The following is an 18,084-nucleotide window of genomic DNA, read 5'->3' on the forward strand; positions in this document are numbered from 1 at the left end:
CAGTCTTTATATCTCTCCGTTTTATTGTCACTCATTGTCTCAGGGTTTAAACATTGATGGGGTGGACACAGTGGCTCACATCTATAATCCCAGCACTTCGAGGCCAAGGCAGGCCAATCACCTGAGGTCAGGAATTTAAGACCAGCCTGGCCAACATGGTGAAACCTCATCTCTACTAAAAGCATAAAAAGTAGCCGGACACAGTGGCATGTACTTGTAATTTCAGCTACTCGAGAGGCTTAGACAGAAGAATCACTTAAACCTGGGGGGCGAGGTTGCAGTAAACTGAGATTCTGGCACTGCCTTGGGCGACAGAGCAAGATTCTGTCTCAAACAACAACGAAAACAACTTTTGCAATTTCCTCTCCCTGGAGGTTCCCACAGATATTCGCAAGACTTGCTTTTTAACTTCAGGTCTGGGTTCAAGGCTGTTTTGTCTGTTAGTCCTTCCCTGACCTTCCCATATAACTTGCCCTCCATCTCTCTCCTCTCCTCTTTGCCCCAGTGTAAGTTTCTTCACAACACCTGTGTTTACCACTTGTGTATTTATTTATTGCCCTGCTCATCCTACAAAATATAAGTCCTGGGAGGGCTGGGACTTTGTGTGTTTAGTTCATTCTTGCTAACATAGCTGTTGGAAGCGTGCTGGGCACATCATCTGGTAAATATTTATTGAATGAGTGAGTGAATAATAGAACTAGATGACACCTTTGAATTATTTCCTAAGCTGAGGTAGGTATCTCCCTATTTTAAAAAATCTTTTGGTTGTTCAGCCTGTTCCAAAAGAAGTGTTTATGTCTTTTCCTAAGGTGCCAGTTTATAAAGAAATTATTAAACTTCAAAGTGTCATTTGCAAATCGGAACCACGTACCAGGATTAGAGTTCTCCACCTGAGGTTTGTGGGTTCCAAGGATGGCTTTCGGGACTGTGTTAGCTCCCTGAATTTGAGTGCAAAGTGTTGTATGTAGATGTGTATGTGCATTTTCCTTGGGAAAAGTTTTGGCTTCCATCAGATTCACAAAGGAGTGAAAACCCAATTAATGGTTTTGAATTATTGTTATCTTCTGTGGATGTTGATCAGCTAAAAGCGAACACATTGAAGATAAAACTCATATAATCTTCCCCTCCAAACCACCTTATCTCTTGACTTTCTTAGAAGCAAAGCACATTGATGTTGGAGGCAACACCCAACGAAGGTATCCCTCTAAATGTGCCTGGTAAATTGTTAGCCACGTTGTCCTCAGGAACTCAAAGCACCACCATCAATCACATGAATATTAGAAACTTCCAGCGGGGTGTGATGGCTCACACCTGTAATTCCAGCACTTTGGGAGGCCGAGGTGCAGGTCAGGAGTTCAAGGCCAGCCTGGGTTTAGTAGAAACCCTGTCTCTACTAAAAATACAAAAAATTAGGGGATGGTGGCAGATCCTGTAATATCAGCCACTTGGGAGGCTGAGGCAGGAGAATCACTTGAACCTGGGAGGCAGAGGTTGCAGTCAGCCCAGGTTGGGCCACTGCACTCCAGCCTGGGTGACAAGAGCGAAACTCCGTCTCAAAAAAAAGAAAGAAAGAAAAAAAAAAAGATTAGAAACTTCCACTAGGTCAGACTGAAACAGTAGTTTCATACATGGGATCTTGTTCAGCCCCTGGGACTTAAGAGAACATGTCAAATCTGTTTTCCACTGGTCAGTTTTTCAGGTACATGAGGATGTAATCCCTTCCCCGCATCAAGCTTTATTTCTCCAGAGGAGATGTCTTCAATTCCTCTAAACATGGGACAGGGACAGGACACATCACCATACTGACAGCTCTTTTTAAAATTTTTATTATTTATATTATTTCCGTAGGTTATAGGGGAACTTAACAGCTCTTTCTTTTCGAATACTCTCCTCTTTGCCAGTTGCCCAAGATGGAACGCCCGAACTTTGACATCATACTTCTTTTTTTTTTTTTTTTTTTTTGAGACGGGGTTTCACTCATGTTACCCAGGCTGAAGTGCAATGGCGCGATCTCGGCTCACCGCAACCTCCGCCTCCTGGGTTCAGGCAATTCTCCTGCCTCAGCCTCCTGACTAGCTGGGATTACAGGCACGCGCCACCATGCCCAGCTAATTTTTTGTATTTTTAGTAGAGACGAGGTTTCACCATGTTGACCAGGATGGTCTCGATCTCTTGACCTCGTGATCCACCCGCCTTTGCCTCTCAAAGTGCTGGGAGACATCATACTTCTATTAATGCAACTTAATGTCACGAGATGGCTGATGCGGCCCAGGACAGGATGCAGTCCAGCAAGACTGGATGCTCAGGAAAGGGTAAGAAGGCCTTACCCTTCTTACTTAAGAAAGGTGTGGAGCTAAGCCGAGGGAGGGGTAGAGAGAAGGGAGAGAGGGTGAAACAATGAGGTAAAATCAGAGGATTCGGCCATTGTTGGTGTGTGGGAAAGGGAAGGAGAAGAGTCAAGGATGACATTTGCTGAGAGGGAGAGAAAGAGGCAGGGAGAGAGACGCGGGTGAAAAGAGGATGAGACCACATTAGACTGGCCCTAACGGAATGGGGAGAAGTGGGAGAGGACCCAGGGTCTGCAGAGCTGGTGAGAGTGGGAGAATGAAGACAGAGGAAGAAGCTTGGGGCAAATCAAATGCCTCTGGGAGGTCAAGTGAGGCAAGAACGGAAAGGTGGAGAAAGGCGCCGGTTGAGAAGCAGGGATCCTGGCAGAGCATTGCAGCTTTGGGTGTGGGACTGGGCGGAAGGGTTCGGGAGAGACAAATGACCTTTGAAGGCCTCGCAGTGCTTGGCCGAGTGCCTGGCACGGAATAGGCGCGCAGTAAATGACGGCGAGTAATGAAGGAACTCAGGAACAGAGTGAGTGAGTAGTGAGTGAGTGACGGAAGGAACGGAGCGTGACGTTGGCGCGGGACCTGCACTGCCGCGGCGGCCGAGAGGGGCGGGGCGTCCCCGACGGCCAATAGGAGCCTCGGATTCAGCCCCGCCCTCGCCCCTAGCTCCGCCCAGTGTCGCACGTCGCTCGCCGGTCGCCGGAGGCGCGCGCAGCCGCCCAGCTCCCGGAAGTGCGCCCGGAGCCGGCGCCGCGGGCCGAGGTGAGCGCGCGTGCGGGGCGGCCCCGGCCTCTGTCCGCTCCGGGTCAGGCCTGGCGCCATCCGCGTCCGCACCTGACTCGGCTGGGCGCCCGGAGCGGTGGAGTGTCTACGGGCTCCCGCGCCCGTGCGTCTGGGAGCGCGCGGGGGACATGGCGAGCGCGGGGCCGGGGCAGCCATGGCTGGGAGTGGACCCTGGGTGCGGGGGGATTTGTGAACCCCATCCCGGCTCTGCGTTCCTGCGCCTGTGCGCCCCGCGGGACCGGCTGGGTCTCTGCGCTGGGACAGAAGGCGGGGTCCTCCCCGCTGCCTTCCCCTGAGGGCATTTTTAAAGATGTTGTTTGAAAATGAGCTTAGGAAAGAGGAAACTCGATGGGATGGTGCTCGGAGTCCCTCCCTCTCGTCAGAGTGCTGTAGGCATTTGAGGGGCGCATGGTGGAGACTACTTCTGCCATGAGCAGCGTTGCCCCGGCCTCGAGCACTAAATGCCGGATACCCCAGCTGCTTGTGACAACCACAAAACGCCCCCACAAATCACCAGACGTTGACTGTGCTCCCCGAAGCAAAGGCATTAGAGCGTCCTTTTTAATCTGGCTGCCCCTTGTGAGCCTCAGAGGTTCCTGAGCTGTACACCGGGACGATTGTGAGAATTAGAAATACATAAGCCGATACATAGTATGTGCTTAACAAATGGTTACTTATATATGTAACCATGTACGTAACTATGTGTGTATATTAAGTACATTTACCTAGGATGTACATTTAAAAATTCATTCTGTTTGCTAAAGGCTTAATAACAGGTGTAAGGGATAACTTTAATTTTTTTTCATAACTAATGGGGGCAATTCCTCATGAGGTCATTGGGATGTAAACGCTATTAAACAATTTTAATACTCTATAAAGTAACTTAATTCTAAATAGCCGAGACATTTTTCTTACCACGCTACCTGGGAGCATAGTATTACTAAAACAAGATTTAAATATTGTATAAAATCTGTAGTTTTCCCAAAATGTCATTTCTTTTAAGTATTATCTAAAGTGCTATCTTAATTTAGGAAACAAATTGGAATAAGTTTACAGGTTAGTATCTTTCTATCTAAAATGTTGCCACTCGTAATTTGAAAGTCTTGAGCCAAACAGGTTGGATTTACAAAGTGAAGGATTTAAAAATATATATTTATTCATTTTTTAAGATGCTACTTGAAACTGTTGGTTTACCTGTGGGCAATGCTTTAGCTGCTTTCCAGGTGGTTTGATATGCTGTTTTTATTATCACTCAGTATGAAAACATATTTTAATTTCATTTATGAGTTTTTTCTTTGACTATGGGTTAACAACGTTATTTAATAATTTCCATAAATTTGGATTTTCTAGTTATCCCTTGTTACTGATTTCTAATTTAAATGCACAGTGATCAGAGAATATATTCCAACCCAGGAAGCTCTAAAGTTTTCCATTTGACCTTTCTGGTTTTTGTTTCTCTTGTGTTCCTTTTCTATCAGATTTTTGGGTTTTTCTTTTCTATCAGTGGTGGGCTTTTTTTTTTTTTTTTTTTTTTTTTTTTTCTTTTTTGGTATTGCTTTAATGGCTTTTTAGCAATACTACCTTGTGTAATATTTTTAGAGCTAACTTTAAGGTATCAATCATTTGAAAATTATGCACATAGTCTGTTTTGATGAATATCCTTTTTGCATTTGAAATGAATGTATGCTTCACAGTTCTTGGGTCTAGTGTTCTGTAAAGTCAATTAGAGCAAGTTGGTTAATAGTGTTCAGATTTTCTGCCTTTGCTGACTTTTTTTTATTTTGGAGATGGAGTCGTGCTCTGTCTTCCAGGCTGGAGTGCAGTGGTGCAGTCTCGGCTCGCTGGAACCCCCGCCTCCCAAGTTCAAGCTATTCTCCTGCCTCAGCCTCTCAAGTAGCTGGAATACAGGTGTACACCACCGTGACCGGCTAATTTTTGTGTTTTTAGTAGAGACAGGGTTTTGCCATCTTGGCCAGGGTGGTCTCAAACTACTGACCTCAGGTGATCCTCCCACTGCGGCCTTCCAAAGTGCTGGGATTACAGGCGTGAGCCACCACACCTGGCCTGGGTTTCTTTTTAAGCAAAAAATAAATTTAATGAGGACCACATAAAAAAATTTGGTATTGGATTACTTTTGACCCTTAACATAGGGTTGAACTGCAGGGATCCATTTATACATGGATTTTTGTCTGCCTCTGTGACTCCTGGGACTGGAAAACCAACCCTTCCTTCTCCTCCTCCCAATCCTTGTCCTCTTCAGGCTACTCAGTTGGAAGATGGTGAAGATGATGGCCTTTGTGGTGATTGACTTCCACTTAGTGGATAGTAAATGTAGTTTTTCTTCCTTGTAATTTTCTTTTTTCTTTTTTTTTTTTTTTGAGACGGAGTTTCGCTCTTGTTACCCAGGCTGGAGCGCAATGGCCCGATCTCGGCTCACCACAACCTCCACCTCCTGGGTTCAGGCAATTCTCCTGCCTCAGCCTCCTGAGTAGCCGGGACTACAGGCACGCGCCACCATGCCCAGCTAATTTATTGTATTTTTAGTAGAGACGGGGTTTCACCATGTTGACCAGGATGGTCTCAATCTCTTGACCTCGTGATCCACCCGCCTCCGCCTCCCAAAGTGCTAGGATTACAGGCGTGAGCCACCGCGCCCGGCCTGTAATTTTCTTAATAATATTTTCTGTAACTTATTTTATCACAAAAATACAGTAACATGCAAAATGTATGTTAATTGACTATTTAAGCATCAGTCAACAGGAGGCTGTTAAGCTTTTGGGGAATCAGAAGTTATATATGGATTTTCTACTATGTGGGGGTTGGCGCCCCTAACTCCTACATTATTCAAAGGTCAACTGTAATTCTTTTGACCTCACTGTTTCGTTTCTTGGGCCCTTGGAAAAATTTGGTGTTTCGGGAGGCTGAGGTGGATGGATCACGAGGTCAGGAGATCAAGACCATCCTGGCTAACACGGTGAAACCCCATCTCTAGTAAAAATACAAAAATTAGCTGGGCATGGTGGTGGGCACCTGTAGTCCCAGCTATTCGGAGGCTGAGGTAGGAGAATCCTTTGAATCCGGGAGGCGGAGGTTGCAGCAAGCCGAGATCACACCACTGCACTCCAGCCTGGGCGACAGAGTGAGACTCTGTCTCAAAGAAAAAAAAAAAGAAAAATGAAAAAATTTGGTGTTTTTTGTTTTAGTTTTTAAATGATTTTCCAATGTAGGATAAATTATTTGGGTGAAATGGTAAGGATGAAGACATTGTTTCCTATACCTTAAGAAATAAGCAGCTACCAAAAGCTAGAGTATTGTACTGATCTCTAGGCTGGATCCCCAAGCGAGTGGGTATTTTTTTATTTATTGTTGTGATTAATCTTAGGGAGAAATGATGACCACCAAATTCTTCATAACATTTAAGGATGGACCCAATAATCCTATATTATGATTACTTGCAAGAAAGTTAACTAGAAATAGTGGATGATCCTTTTAAAATAACAATATTATTTTGCCGTTTAATTTTCTCCTACTGTCTTAGTTGTGCTCTTCTAAATTTTGATACCATTCACATAAAATAGTGATTATTTATATCAAGGCTATAAGAGTATTTTCAAGGTAGTCAGTCTTCTCAATCCTCTTTAACCCCGAGGTTGAAAGTGTCAGGTATGATACTTGTTTTTTTTCACAAATTCTCAAACAGACCTGTTTCAATATGGCACTCAAAAGAGGTCTCTTGGAAATTTCATTATACCTTTTTGGGACGACTTATTTTTAACTTTCTATTTATTATGAAAGCATGTGAATATTTCAACATTAGCTTTTATTCCTAGGGCACTAATATCTTTTTCCAGCTTCATTTTTTAGAATGCAGATATATAAATGAAGATATAGAAGTGTTCTGTAGAAGAGCCATTTACCTGCAAATCTATAGTGAAAATACTTCTTATGATGCATTTTATTCTTCATTTTGTCTGGGCATTTGAAGACCAAGAAAGAGCATTAGAAAATGGGCAGGGAGATGGTGGCTGTTTAGGTATGGTACAGTATCAGTAGTTTGCTTTGTGGCTTCAAGTTTATAATCTTTCAAAATAGAATCATGTATCCATTGGGCAATTTCAAAAGCTCCTATTAAGTAAAGTGCTTCTGAAGTGGAACTGTCTCTGGAAAGAACTAGGTCTTCACCAGGAATGAGACTAAAAAGGGAATGAGATTGAGTGGTATACACAGGAGGGGGACACATTTTCAAAAAAAACAAATTCATATGCCCTGCCCAAGAAGCCTTGGAGTCAACTATGGTGTTAGAGAATCAGAGAATTGGCCATTGGTATGAAAAGCCCCAGCCATTTGGTATCATGAGTGGTATCAGAAAAAAGGCTGATCAGAGACCAGGACCTCGGAACCTCACTGCTCCCAGCAGCACCTCAGGTGAGCTGAGGTACAAAAAAGGTGAAGGGGAAACTTTTTACCTTTTCTTTCTCCTGCCTCTCTTCACCCATTCCCCATCCTGAGGAAACCTCTGATCTGCTGTCACCATATGTTAGTTTGCCTTTTCTAGAATTTTGTAAAAATAGAATCATGCCAAATGTACTCTTATCTTTGTTCTTATGCATATAATGTGTATATATAGCTTCTTTCAGTGTATTCTTATTTTTTAAAACAGTTTGATTTTGATGTGCCTTGGAATAATTTTCACATTTCATGTAGTTGGGATTCATTGAGTTTCTTAGATCTGTGGATGTATAGTTTTCATTAAACTGGAAAAATTTTTGGCCATTATTTCTAAAGCATTTTTTTTTCTGTCTTATTTCTTCTCTCCTTTAAGGGCTTGGGAAATAATATCTGCGGAATGTGTATAATGATAATGTATATATCTGTATCAGAGCTCTTCAAGTTGTCCCACAGCTTACTGATTTTTTTTTTGAAAAATTTTATTTTTATGTCTTCAAGTTCATTAACCTTTTCTTTTATAGCATCTGATCTGCTATGAATCTCATCCAGTATATTTTTCATTGTTTTTGAAGTCTTGGTGTTTTATTTAGGACAGTTTCTATTTTTATGTCTTCAAGCTCATTAATCTTTTCTTCTTACAGCATCTAATCTGCTGTTAATCTTATCCAGTCTATTTTTCATTTTAGATAAATTTTTCACCTCTAGAAGTTTGATTTGGGTCTTTATTATATCTTTCATGTCTATACTTAATGTGTTCAGTCTTTCCTCTAGCTTCTTCAATATATGGAATATAGTTAATGTTTGTATTAATATCCTTATCTACGGATTACTACCTGTATTGGTTCTGTGTCAGTTTTGATAGATTGATTATTCACATTATGAGATTGTTTTCCTGCTTCTTTGTATGCCTGGTAATCTTTGTCTTTTTTGTTTGTTTGTTTTGAGACAGGGTCTCACTTTGTCACCCAGGCTGGAGTGCAGCAGTGTAATCAGCTCACTGCAGTCTTGACCTCCTGGGCTCAAGCCATCCTCCTGCCTCAGCCTCCTGAGTAGCTAGAATTATAGGCATGTGCCACAATGCTTGGCTAATTTTTAAATTTTTATGTAGAGATAGTGTCTTACTATGGTGCCCATGCCTGGTAATCTTTGATTGGATATCAGACATTGTGAATTTTGCCTTGTGGGGTGCTGGATGTTTTTGTATTACTATAAATGTTCCTGAGCTTTTCTATAGGATGCAATTATTTGGACACAGTTTGTTTGTTATATGGCACCAGAGAAACCTTTAGTCTAGTATTATTTTTTCCATGCCAAGGCACTTCTCTTTGGAGTATTCTGAGTAGTCTGATGCCCCTTCATATACCAGGTTTTCCACTCTGCCTGGTGGAAATATAAACTGTTTCCAGCACTGTGTGAACTCAGAGGATTGTTTCCTCTGATTCTTTTGGGCGGCTGTTTCCCAGACTTTGGAGGGGGCGCTCTGTAGATCTCTGGAGCTTTCTGTTTGTACAGCTTCCTCCTCTCAGATTTTTCTACCCTGTCAACTCTAACCATCTTGGCCTTCCCAGACAGACTCTGAGCTCCTTTTGCTCATCTCAGGGAGGATCCCTGGCTCAGCCTGGGTTCCCATTCCTGTGCCGCTGCCCGGATCCTCTGTCTAGGCAGTATGTTTGGATAACTAGAGGGCACTGAATTTGTTTTCCCACTTTCAGGGATCTTGTTCTGCTCTGCTCTGTGTAATGTGCAATGTCTGAAAACTGTTGTTTCATACATTTTGTCCCGTTTTCAGTTGTTTCAGACATAAGGTAAATCCAACAATTCCTAATACTTCATTTTTGCTGTACATAGAAGTCTCTGGGATAGATTTATCTTGGTATGTAGTTAACAATTCTGAAAAGTTGAATTTTGTAAAAATAATTTTTTTTCAGGAAGCTGTATACCTTAATTAAAATATTTAAAACACTGAAGGAACTCCTTTTGGGACTTGGCTTGCAATGTAATATAGAGTGAAGAAGATGAAAATAGAGAAGGCACTAGGTGGTGCTTAATGCAGTATTTCCGACCAGGGTCTGAGCTTCAGCTCTCCAGGCTCAGAGATATAAAAATTCGAATACCAGATTCATAGTTTACTCTGGGGGAAGGTGGATGGGGAGGTGGCAGCAGAGAGACATGCCTTTTTAGTGAATCAAAGGTACCCTTCTGCCTGCTTTCAAGGTCTTCAGAAACCAGATTGTTAAGCAGGATATTGCTTGGTGAAAAAGATTTGGGTATTCAGTGAAATATGTCAACCAGGCTTAGAGGATTATTGTTGTTTCTGTAGTATGTACAGAGTATCCTCACCTGTTCTGGATAACTTAGTCAAAAGATTCAAAATCTTCATCAGTACCAATTTGCTTTTTACAACTGTATTTAAATATACATGTGTGTCTGTATTTCCCTGCCTTTTAGTTAGCAACCATTCAAGCCAAACAAACAAAAGTCATCCCTACCCAATCTGAATATCCCCTCCAAACTAGCAACAGTTATTTGCATCAGAAAGACTTTGATATTTAATGGAATCCTTTGGAAGTAAAGGGAATTTGTAAATTAGTCACTCTCTCTAATCTCTTAAATAAATGAGGAACTTCATAAATAATGCCAGAATAATGATATGGTATCACTACCACTACACAGTAGAATTTCATTAGTAGGAGCCATGGCTCAGTCAGAACCTCACATAGACTCCAGCAATACATTTATTCACCTTCCTCTGTTTTCAAACTTAAAGGAAAGGAACACTGTGTAGGTAACTCAGTGCAAGTTAGTTGTGGTAATTTCTCAAAGACCCACAAGATGGTGCTAGTTCCACACAAAAATAGAATTTTCCCATCAAATCCCATGCTTCTGTCTTTCAGGATAGAAAGTTAGGTTTTCCCTTCTCTTTCAAATAAGAGAAAAAGGCAAGCTGGCTGCCACTGGTGTCTTGCCTCTTCAGTAGGACATTTTATTTGAATGTCCCCAGCTTCTCGGCGGTTCTTTGAGTAAATTTGTGTCTAAGCTGGAGGTACCTTGTTAGTGCTCCTGAAGCAAATTTTCTGGTTTTTGAATGAGCTGATTTTGACCCTTGGGGGTTTTGGTGGCTGTATCCTTTGCTGCCTTGTACCCTTCTTGGTAGCTACAGTTCTGCTGCTCATGGAATAGGTCCTGTGTCAGCAAGCCAGGCAGCCAGGTAGATGTTACTGTGACCAAAAAGACCGAGAACTCCTATATTCGGCAGTGTTTGCTCAAGTGGTTATTTTTAGGAGCTTGTTAAAATAGCTGCATTCACAGAAGATTAACAGAATAAATTGCTAGCTGTTTATACATTAAAAATTAAAAATTTAAAGTCACATTAAAAATGTGGTTATAGTTAATAGTTGACTATGTAGGCCAGGTGCGGAGGCTCATGCCTGTAATCCCAGCACTTTGGGAGGCCAAGGTTGGCAGATCACCTGAGGCTGGGAGTTTGAGACCAGCCTGCCCAACATGGAGAAACCCCGTCTCTACTAAAAACACAAAAAAATTAACTGGGCGTGGTGGTGGGTGCCTGTAATCTCAGCTGTTCGGGAGGCTGAGGTAGGAGAATCGCTTGAACCTTAGGGTTGGAAGTTGTGGTGAGCCAAGATCGCACCATTGCACTCCAACCTGGTCAACAAGAGCAAAACTCTATCTCAATAAATAAATAAATAAATAGTTGACTATGTAATTAAGTGTAAATTGAGGTCACTTTTCAGCTTTCTATCCCTTCCACCCAAAAACATCCAAACTCTCTTTCGTTTGTTTGTTTGGCTTAGCACCTGCTAATTAAACATTTTGGTGTCTCCTTTCTCCTTGAGCCATTTCTACTTCCCTTTGATGTGCTACGGGGCAGACTTGATTTAGGACTGAGAGTAGATTAGTCCGTTTTCACACGGACTAATAAAGACATATCTGAGACTGGGCAATTTACAAAAGAAAGAGGTTTAATTGGACTTACAGTCCCACATGACTGGGGAGGCCTCACAATCATGGTGGAAGGCAAGGAGGAGCAAGTCACATCTTACGTGGATGGGGGCAGGCAAAGAGAGAGCTTGTGCAGGCAAACTCCCATTTTTAAAGCCATCAGATAATGTCTTACTCACTATCACGGTACCAGCACAGGAAAGACCTACCCACTTGATTCAGTTATCTCCCACCGGGTCCCTCTCACAACACGTGGGAATTATGGGAGCTACAAGATGAGATTTGGGTGGGGACACAAAGCCAAACCATATCATAGAGAGCCTTCCCTGAATAGTATATTGTGTACAGTAGGAGGATGACTTAGTAATTCCTCTCCTCATTTCTGTTCCCTGAAGCCTGACTATTCATGATTGTCAATTTTGGGGTTTCTGAAAGTGTGCAGAATCCCTTAATTCTCTCTGCAAACCCTTGGGGTGAGTTTGGGAGACTGCATGTGATAATAATAATATATATTACCTACTGAGGACCTATTTGCTAAGGGCTTTGTTTAACCCCGGCAACATATATCAAGTGCCTCTTCTGTCCTGGGCACAGTCTTGGGAACTCTTGGGAACTGGGAAGGTATTATACAATGGAGAGTATGACAGACAGAGTCCTTTTCTCATGGAGCTTACATTGCTAGTAGAGGCAGCAATCAATCAAATACTTACATGTGTGCATATGCACATGTACATACACATAAATATTTAATAAGCAGATACATTCTGTGAATAAAACAAGTACAGTGTGCAGTGAAAACAGGTGACACTTGCATTATTTATCTCAAACCTCCCAACAGTTGTTTGAGTTTAGTGCCATCATTAGGTGAGGCCTGAAACTCTGGAATGTTAAGAAACTGGCTCAAGGTTACACAGCTAGAAAGTGGCAAGGTAGGGACTTAAAACTCAGTATGTCTGACTCCAGAAAATGGGCTGCTGATCCCTCTGCTCTACAATCTGAGCTTCTAGTAGTCACCTTCTTGGTGGAAGATTGAAATCTGAATTCACGAAAGCAGACCCTAGCTGGATGGTATTCCCAGTTTTATGTCCCCAGTCAGTTTCCATAGGAAAAGCAGGGCTTCTTTTGGAGATTGTGGGGGGACACCTTGCTCCAGAGAACCCACCAGTTTTTCACTGTCTGATGTTAGACTCTAAGAGCAGAACTATAAGAGATTTCAAATATGGCTATAACATCTCTCTTTTCTCTGAATATACCAATCTTTGTTTCAGGGTAAAGCTTACAATGCAGTTGACTCTAACTACATTTTACTGATTTGCACTTGCTTTTCCAACAGATTCCTTTCTAACTTCTTTCTTTTGCTTTTTGAATTTCCTGATTTTAACTAAATAGTGGGACTACCAGGCTCTTCCTGTTCAAAGATCCCTAGTACAGGCACTTGAGTTTTAAAAAAAACAAATAGTATGGAAAAGGCTCCTGTCCTCTGTATGTTCTTCATTCTTAAATAATTCAGCGGAAAAAATGCAGAACGTAAAGTCTAGACGTTTTCTAATTAGGGAAAGAAATACTGATGTAGAGGCTGTTGTTTTCCCTTTGGCCTCTTTGCTCCTTGCACCACTCTCCTGGGATTTCTTAGGCCTTGCAATGGCCAGGATACTATGGCACGTTTCTTTCTACGCAGCTTTCCTTTAGGCAGGGAAGGCAGGTTCAAATACCCTCATTGGATATTTGGAGTCATGGTATCTCATTGGAGTCATGGTACTGTATTTTTTTTTTCCCCAGGAACAGTGGAGACACCTGGATTCTACTCAAAAGGAGCAATACTGGGATCTCATGCTGGAGACCTATGGGAAAATGGTCTCAGGAGGTGAGGGCATGGGTTAGCCTGATGGAAGGAGAAGGAAGTACTGGAAAACAGGCATTTTCTATGCACTCTTAGAGACATCTGCTGAACTTACAATTGCTAGATGAAGGAAATCATTAGAGGCATAGTTGGGAACTGGGGCAAGCTGCAGATAGCAGAATTATAGTAAGAACTTCCTTGTACTGAAAGTATTCAGTGTGCCAGGAACTGTTTGTGGGTACATTGCATGGAGTAACTTCTTTAATCTCTGAAATGGATGATGGTATTCTCATTTTAAGCCTGATGAAAGTGAGTATCAGATCAAATACTTAGCCACTGCCACTTAGCTCATAAGTGGGCTGAGTTATGATGGAACTCAGTTGTGGCTGGCTCTGAGTCCATTCTCTTTTCTAATAAACGACACTTGTCAACCAACCGTTAGTGGCATCCCAGTCACGATTCTCACACCAGCCTGCCAGGCAGTCTACAGACCTTTCTGTTCACCTGCCTAGACTCTTGCTTTTGTGGCCTTTACCATCTGTCAAGGTCACCCTATGAGTACTGGTGTCTTATAAGCTCCACACGCTGTTCTAAGGTGACTTTCTACAAGTGTCCAGAGCCGTCATATTTTCCCGGATGCCTAAGGTGCTCCTTTGAAAGACACAGCTTGAGCTCCCGGCTTCCCCATTCATCAAGGCCCACCATACATCTTTCTCTCTACAGCAGGCATTTCCCATTCCAAACCTGACCTGACTAATTCAATAGAATATGGGGAAGAGCTGGCAGGACTGTACCTTCATGTCAATGAGAAGATCCCAAGACCCAGCTGCATAGGTGAGTAATCTTTCATTGGTCTGGAATCATTTCTGACTGCCTGTCATTACATTGGAGGTGACTGGGGAGGTGGTGAAGGAAGTGTGTGGTGGGGGACGGAATACTCCATTATGTTTGTTATAACTAGCCATGATTTGATTGGTTCGATTTGAATATTGAGATTGACTCTACTTACCTCTGGCTATTGGGCTGTTGACACATATTTAGCCATGGAAGGAAGACCACACGTCAGACTTGCTGCCTTTAATCTTGTCTGTTGTTTTAGCGTTCTTTCTCAGAAAGAATTAAGATTCACACAAATTGAGACCAATACAAATAGAGTAGAATTTCATTGCAAAGGACTATGTCACAGCCATTATTACCCTTCCTAGCAAGAAGTTAAAGTATCTAGACATAAACAGAAAAACATGTTTTATCTAATCTCTATGCACCTAACATTTATTAAACAGCAACATCAACAAATACTGCTTTTTTTTTATTATTGCATTTTACGTTTTGGGGTGCATGTGAAGAACATGCAAGATTGTTGCATAGGTACACACATGGCAGTGTGATTTGCTGCCTTCCTCCCCTTCACCTATATCTGGCATTTCTCCCCATGTTATCCCTCCCCAACTCCCCACCCCCTGCTGTCCCCTCCCATTTCCCCCCAACAGACCCCAGTGTGTAGTGCTTCCCTCCCTGTGTCCATGTGTTCTCATTGTTCAACACCCGCCTATACTTCTTAAAAATAATTTAAGACTGGGGAAGAAGAAATCTGAATTTGTACTCTTAGAAAATAGCAGTCAACCTTTGCTTTCTACACTTTTTCCAAAACATTCAAGTTATGTAAAACCTAACTGTGAAACTTACATACACACACACACACACACACACACACACACACACACACGTACACACACTTTTATATATACAGTAAATCCCAGAACCTCAGAGGAAGAAGAGGACCAAGGATAGGTATTGTTGGGCAAGCCATTCTTTCTCCCCAGTGGGATCTAATTAATTATTTTCTTTTGCCCATATACCACACAGAGAGCAATTATTAGTTGAGATATATTTGATTTTAATTTTACGCAACATATTTATCATGCTATTTCACAACGATTTCTTCTGGAACAGTCTTTTTCAAACTGCATTGCATAACCAATTAGTGAGTTGTGGAATCGTTTGATAGAGTTACAACCAGCATTAAAAAAAAAGAAGCAATACGACTGAATAGGAAATATCAGATGCAGTGGTGGGTCATGTTTCAGGAAATATTTGTTTAAAATATGTGTCTGTGTACTGTGTTTCTATATAAATATATTGATTACTTCTGTGGCTTGGGCTGCTGTAACAAAATACCATAGACTAAGTTACTTAAACAACAAACATTAATTTCTTACGTTTCTGGAGGTTGGGAAGTCCAAGATCAGGGTGCCAGCATGGTTTGCTGACCTCGCTTTTCTTGCTGTGTCTTCACATAGCAGAGAGTGGGGTTGGCGAGAAGGGGAGAAGAGGGGGAGAGCAAGGGAGAGATGGGGGGGAGGTGAAAGAGACCGAGCGAGGATAGGGAACTAATCCCATCATGAGGACTGTGCCCTTAGGACCTCATCTAGACCTAAGCCCTCCCAAAGGTCCCACGCCCCATCTCCACATACCATCATATTGGGGGCTAGGGCTTCAACATAAGAATTTTGGGGGATCATAGTTTAGTCCATAGAACTTACCGTGGGTTGTAGTCAGAAAAAATATTGCTTTGGAGGTTGTTGCAATAGGATTTTTTTTTTTTTTTGGATAGACATATATTTTAGAGCAGTTTTGGGTTTATAGTAGAATTGAGTCGAAGGTACAGAGATTTCCCACATCACTCCTAGTAGTCTGATCTTATTTGCAATATATAGCTCACTGTATTCCTACTCATTTTTTGTTTGTTTATTTTTCCTTTATCTCACCTGCTGACATGGTCCCAGTAGATCCTGCCTTTTACTAGATGTGAGGAGTCTACAAGGGCCATCCTGCCTATGATAGGCAAAAAAAAAAAAAAAAAAAAAAAGCTATTATAGGTTCCTGTCTCCACTGAAAAAAACAAAACAAAACTTAGCTGGGTATGATGGTTGGCACCTGTAATCCCAGCTACTCAGGAGGCTGAGGCAAGAGAATCTCTTGAACTCGGGAGGCCAAGGTTGCAGTGAGCTGAGACTGCACCTGGGCAACAAGAATGAAATTCTGTCTCAAAAAAAAAAAAAAAAAAAAAAGGAGCTGTGGAAAGAGGTTTAGGAAGATGAATCTGGCAGCAATGTGTAGGACAGATAGGAAGGGAACACTTGGAGAAGAGGAGCCTGCAGATAGTCATTGCAGGAGTCCATGTGTGCAGCGAAGAGACCTAGAATAATTGTGGAAGTCACAGTAACCAGACGGGAAAGGCCTGGTTTGAAAAATACAACAGTTTGCCACTTTACCAGATCTGGACTCAGATCGGGGCAAAAGTGAATGCAGCAAGTGAATGTGCTCTTATAGTTGACTACATGGAAAAACAGCTCCTAGTTAAAACAGGCCACCAGGGGGCAGTCTCAAAAAGCCATATACTTAAACTTCTAATCAAAATCCAAAGGATTAAAGTTTTTAAAGTAGTTATCTGGAAGAATATAACATGCAAGAACATTAAAAAAAAAGTTTTGCAAAAAGAATGTTTCATGAATGTTAGATCTGAAAATATTAAGTCTGTTGTATTATAAAGGTAAACATTAAAATGGTGTGATGCTGATATAAAAATAAATGCACAGATCTGTGGAACAGAAAAGGGAGTCTAAAGAGAGATGCTGGTCTGTATAAGAATTTAACATGATCGTGGCTGGCACAGTGGCTCACGCCTGTAATCCCAGCACTTTGGGAGGCTGAGGCGGGCAGATCACCTGAGGTTGGGACTTCAAGACCAGCCTGACCAACATGGAGAAACCCCATCTCTACTAAAAATACAAAATTAACCGGGCATGGTGGCGCATGCCTGTAATCCCAGCTATTCAGGAGGCTGCAGCAGGAGAATTGCTTGAACCCAGGAGGTGGAGGTTGCAGTGAGCCGAGATCACACCATTGCACTCCAGCCTAGGCAACAAGAGCAAAACTCCGTCTCAAAAAACAAACAAACAAAAAAAAACTATACCACTAAATTAGGGTAACTAAATCGGTAAAAAACACTTTTCATCAACATGACAGATAAATGATTATTTTTGTTAATATAGAAGGAGTGAAAGCAAGTTGATAAGAAAAATGTACTTTCCCAGTAAAATATGGGCAGCAGTCTTTGAGTATGAAAAATAGCTCATAAATGTGATAAAGATTCATCCTTTTATAACTTAAAAAGTAAAATTTAAAATGATGAAAAACCATTTTTCTTCCATCTAAATGGCATATGTTTAAAAATATTCAATATGTAAGTATTGAATACCCACTTCCCCCTTGCTCGGTTTCACATATGAGAGGATGGCAGAGTTGTTCTGGACATTGGGTTGCCTGTAGGTGTCAAGAGCCTTAATATTTATGCCAGTTGACACCGTAATTCTACTTTGAGAAATTCCTTTGCGATATTGATGAGAAATGTGGGCAAAAACTTACGAAGAAAAATGCTGATCACAGCATTATTTATAGTAGCAAAAACATAATAAACAAATTAGATTTCCATGGTCGGAGAACAAATTATGTGTTTATTGTGACATCTTCTTGATGGAAGCTTTTTAAAATGATATTTATAAAGCCTTTTTTTTTTTAAAGACAAGAGAAAGTGGGCTGGGCGCGGTGGCTCAAGCCTGTAATCCCAGCACTTTGGGAGGCCGAGGTGGGTGGATCACGAGGTCAAGAGATCGAGACCATCCTGGTCAACATGGTGAAACCCCGTCTCTACAT

At 41.9% G+C, this 18,084-nt stretch overlaps 1 protein-coding gene and 1 long non-coding RNA gene across 2 annotated transcripts in view; both read left to right on the forward strand.

The window, feature by feature from the left end:
* Positions 1-1,501: 1,501 nt before the first annotated feature.
* Positions 1,502-7,314, forward strand: LOC116553106. Its single transcript, XR_004269638.1, has 3 exons — positions 1,502-1,531; positions 4,849-4,851; positions 7,242-7,314. It is a non-coding gene; the product is annotated as an uncharacterized LOC116553106 (long non-coding RNA).
* Positions 7,315-7,323: 9 nt separating this feature from the next.
* ZNF18 (zinc finger protein 18) overlaps positions 7,324-18,084 on the forward strand; it is a 13,260-nt gene continuing 2,499 nt past the window's right edge. Inside the window, exons 1-4 of the mRNA XM_032279376.1 lie at positions 7,324-7,336; positions 7,486-7,544; positions 13,308-13,392; positions 14,092-14,202. Of these exons, the coding sequence (XP_032135267.1) occupies positions 7,324-7,336; positions 7,486-7,544; positions 13,308-13,392; positions 14,092-14,202 (268 nt within the window). The remainder of the gene's footprint in view (positions 7,337-7,485; positions 7,545-13,307; positions 13,393-14,091; positions 14,203-18,084) is intronic.

This window comes from Sapajus apella, unplaced genomic scaffold (assembly GCF_009761245.1).
Source record: "Sapajus apella isolate SASKATOON/1434 unplaced genomic scaffold, GSC_monkey_1.0 scaffold12, whole genome shotgun sequence".
NCBI lineage: Eukaryota > Metazoa > Chordata > Mammalia > Primates > Cebidae > Sapajus > Sapajus apella.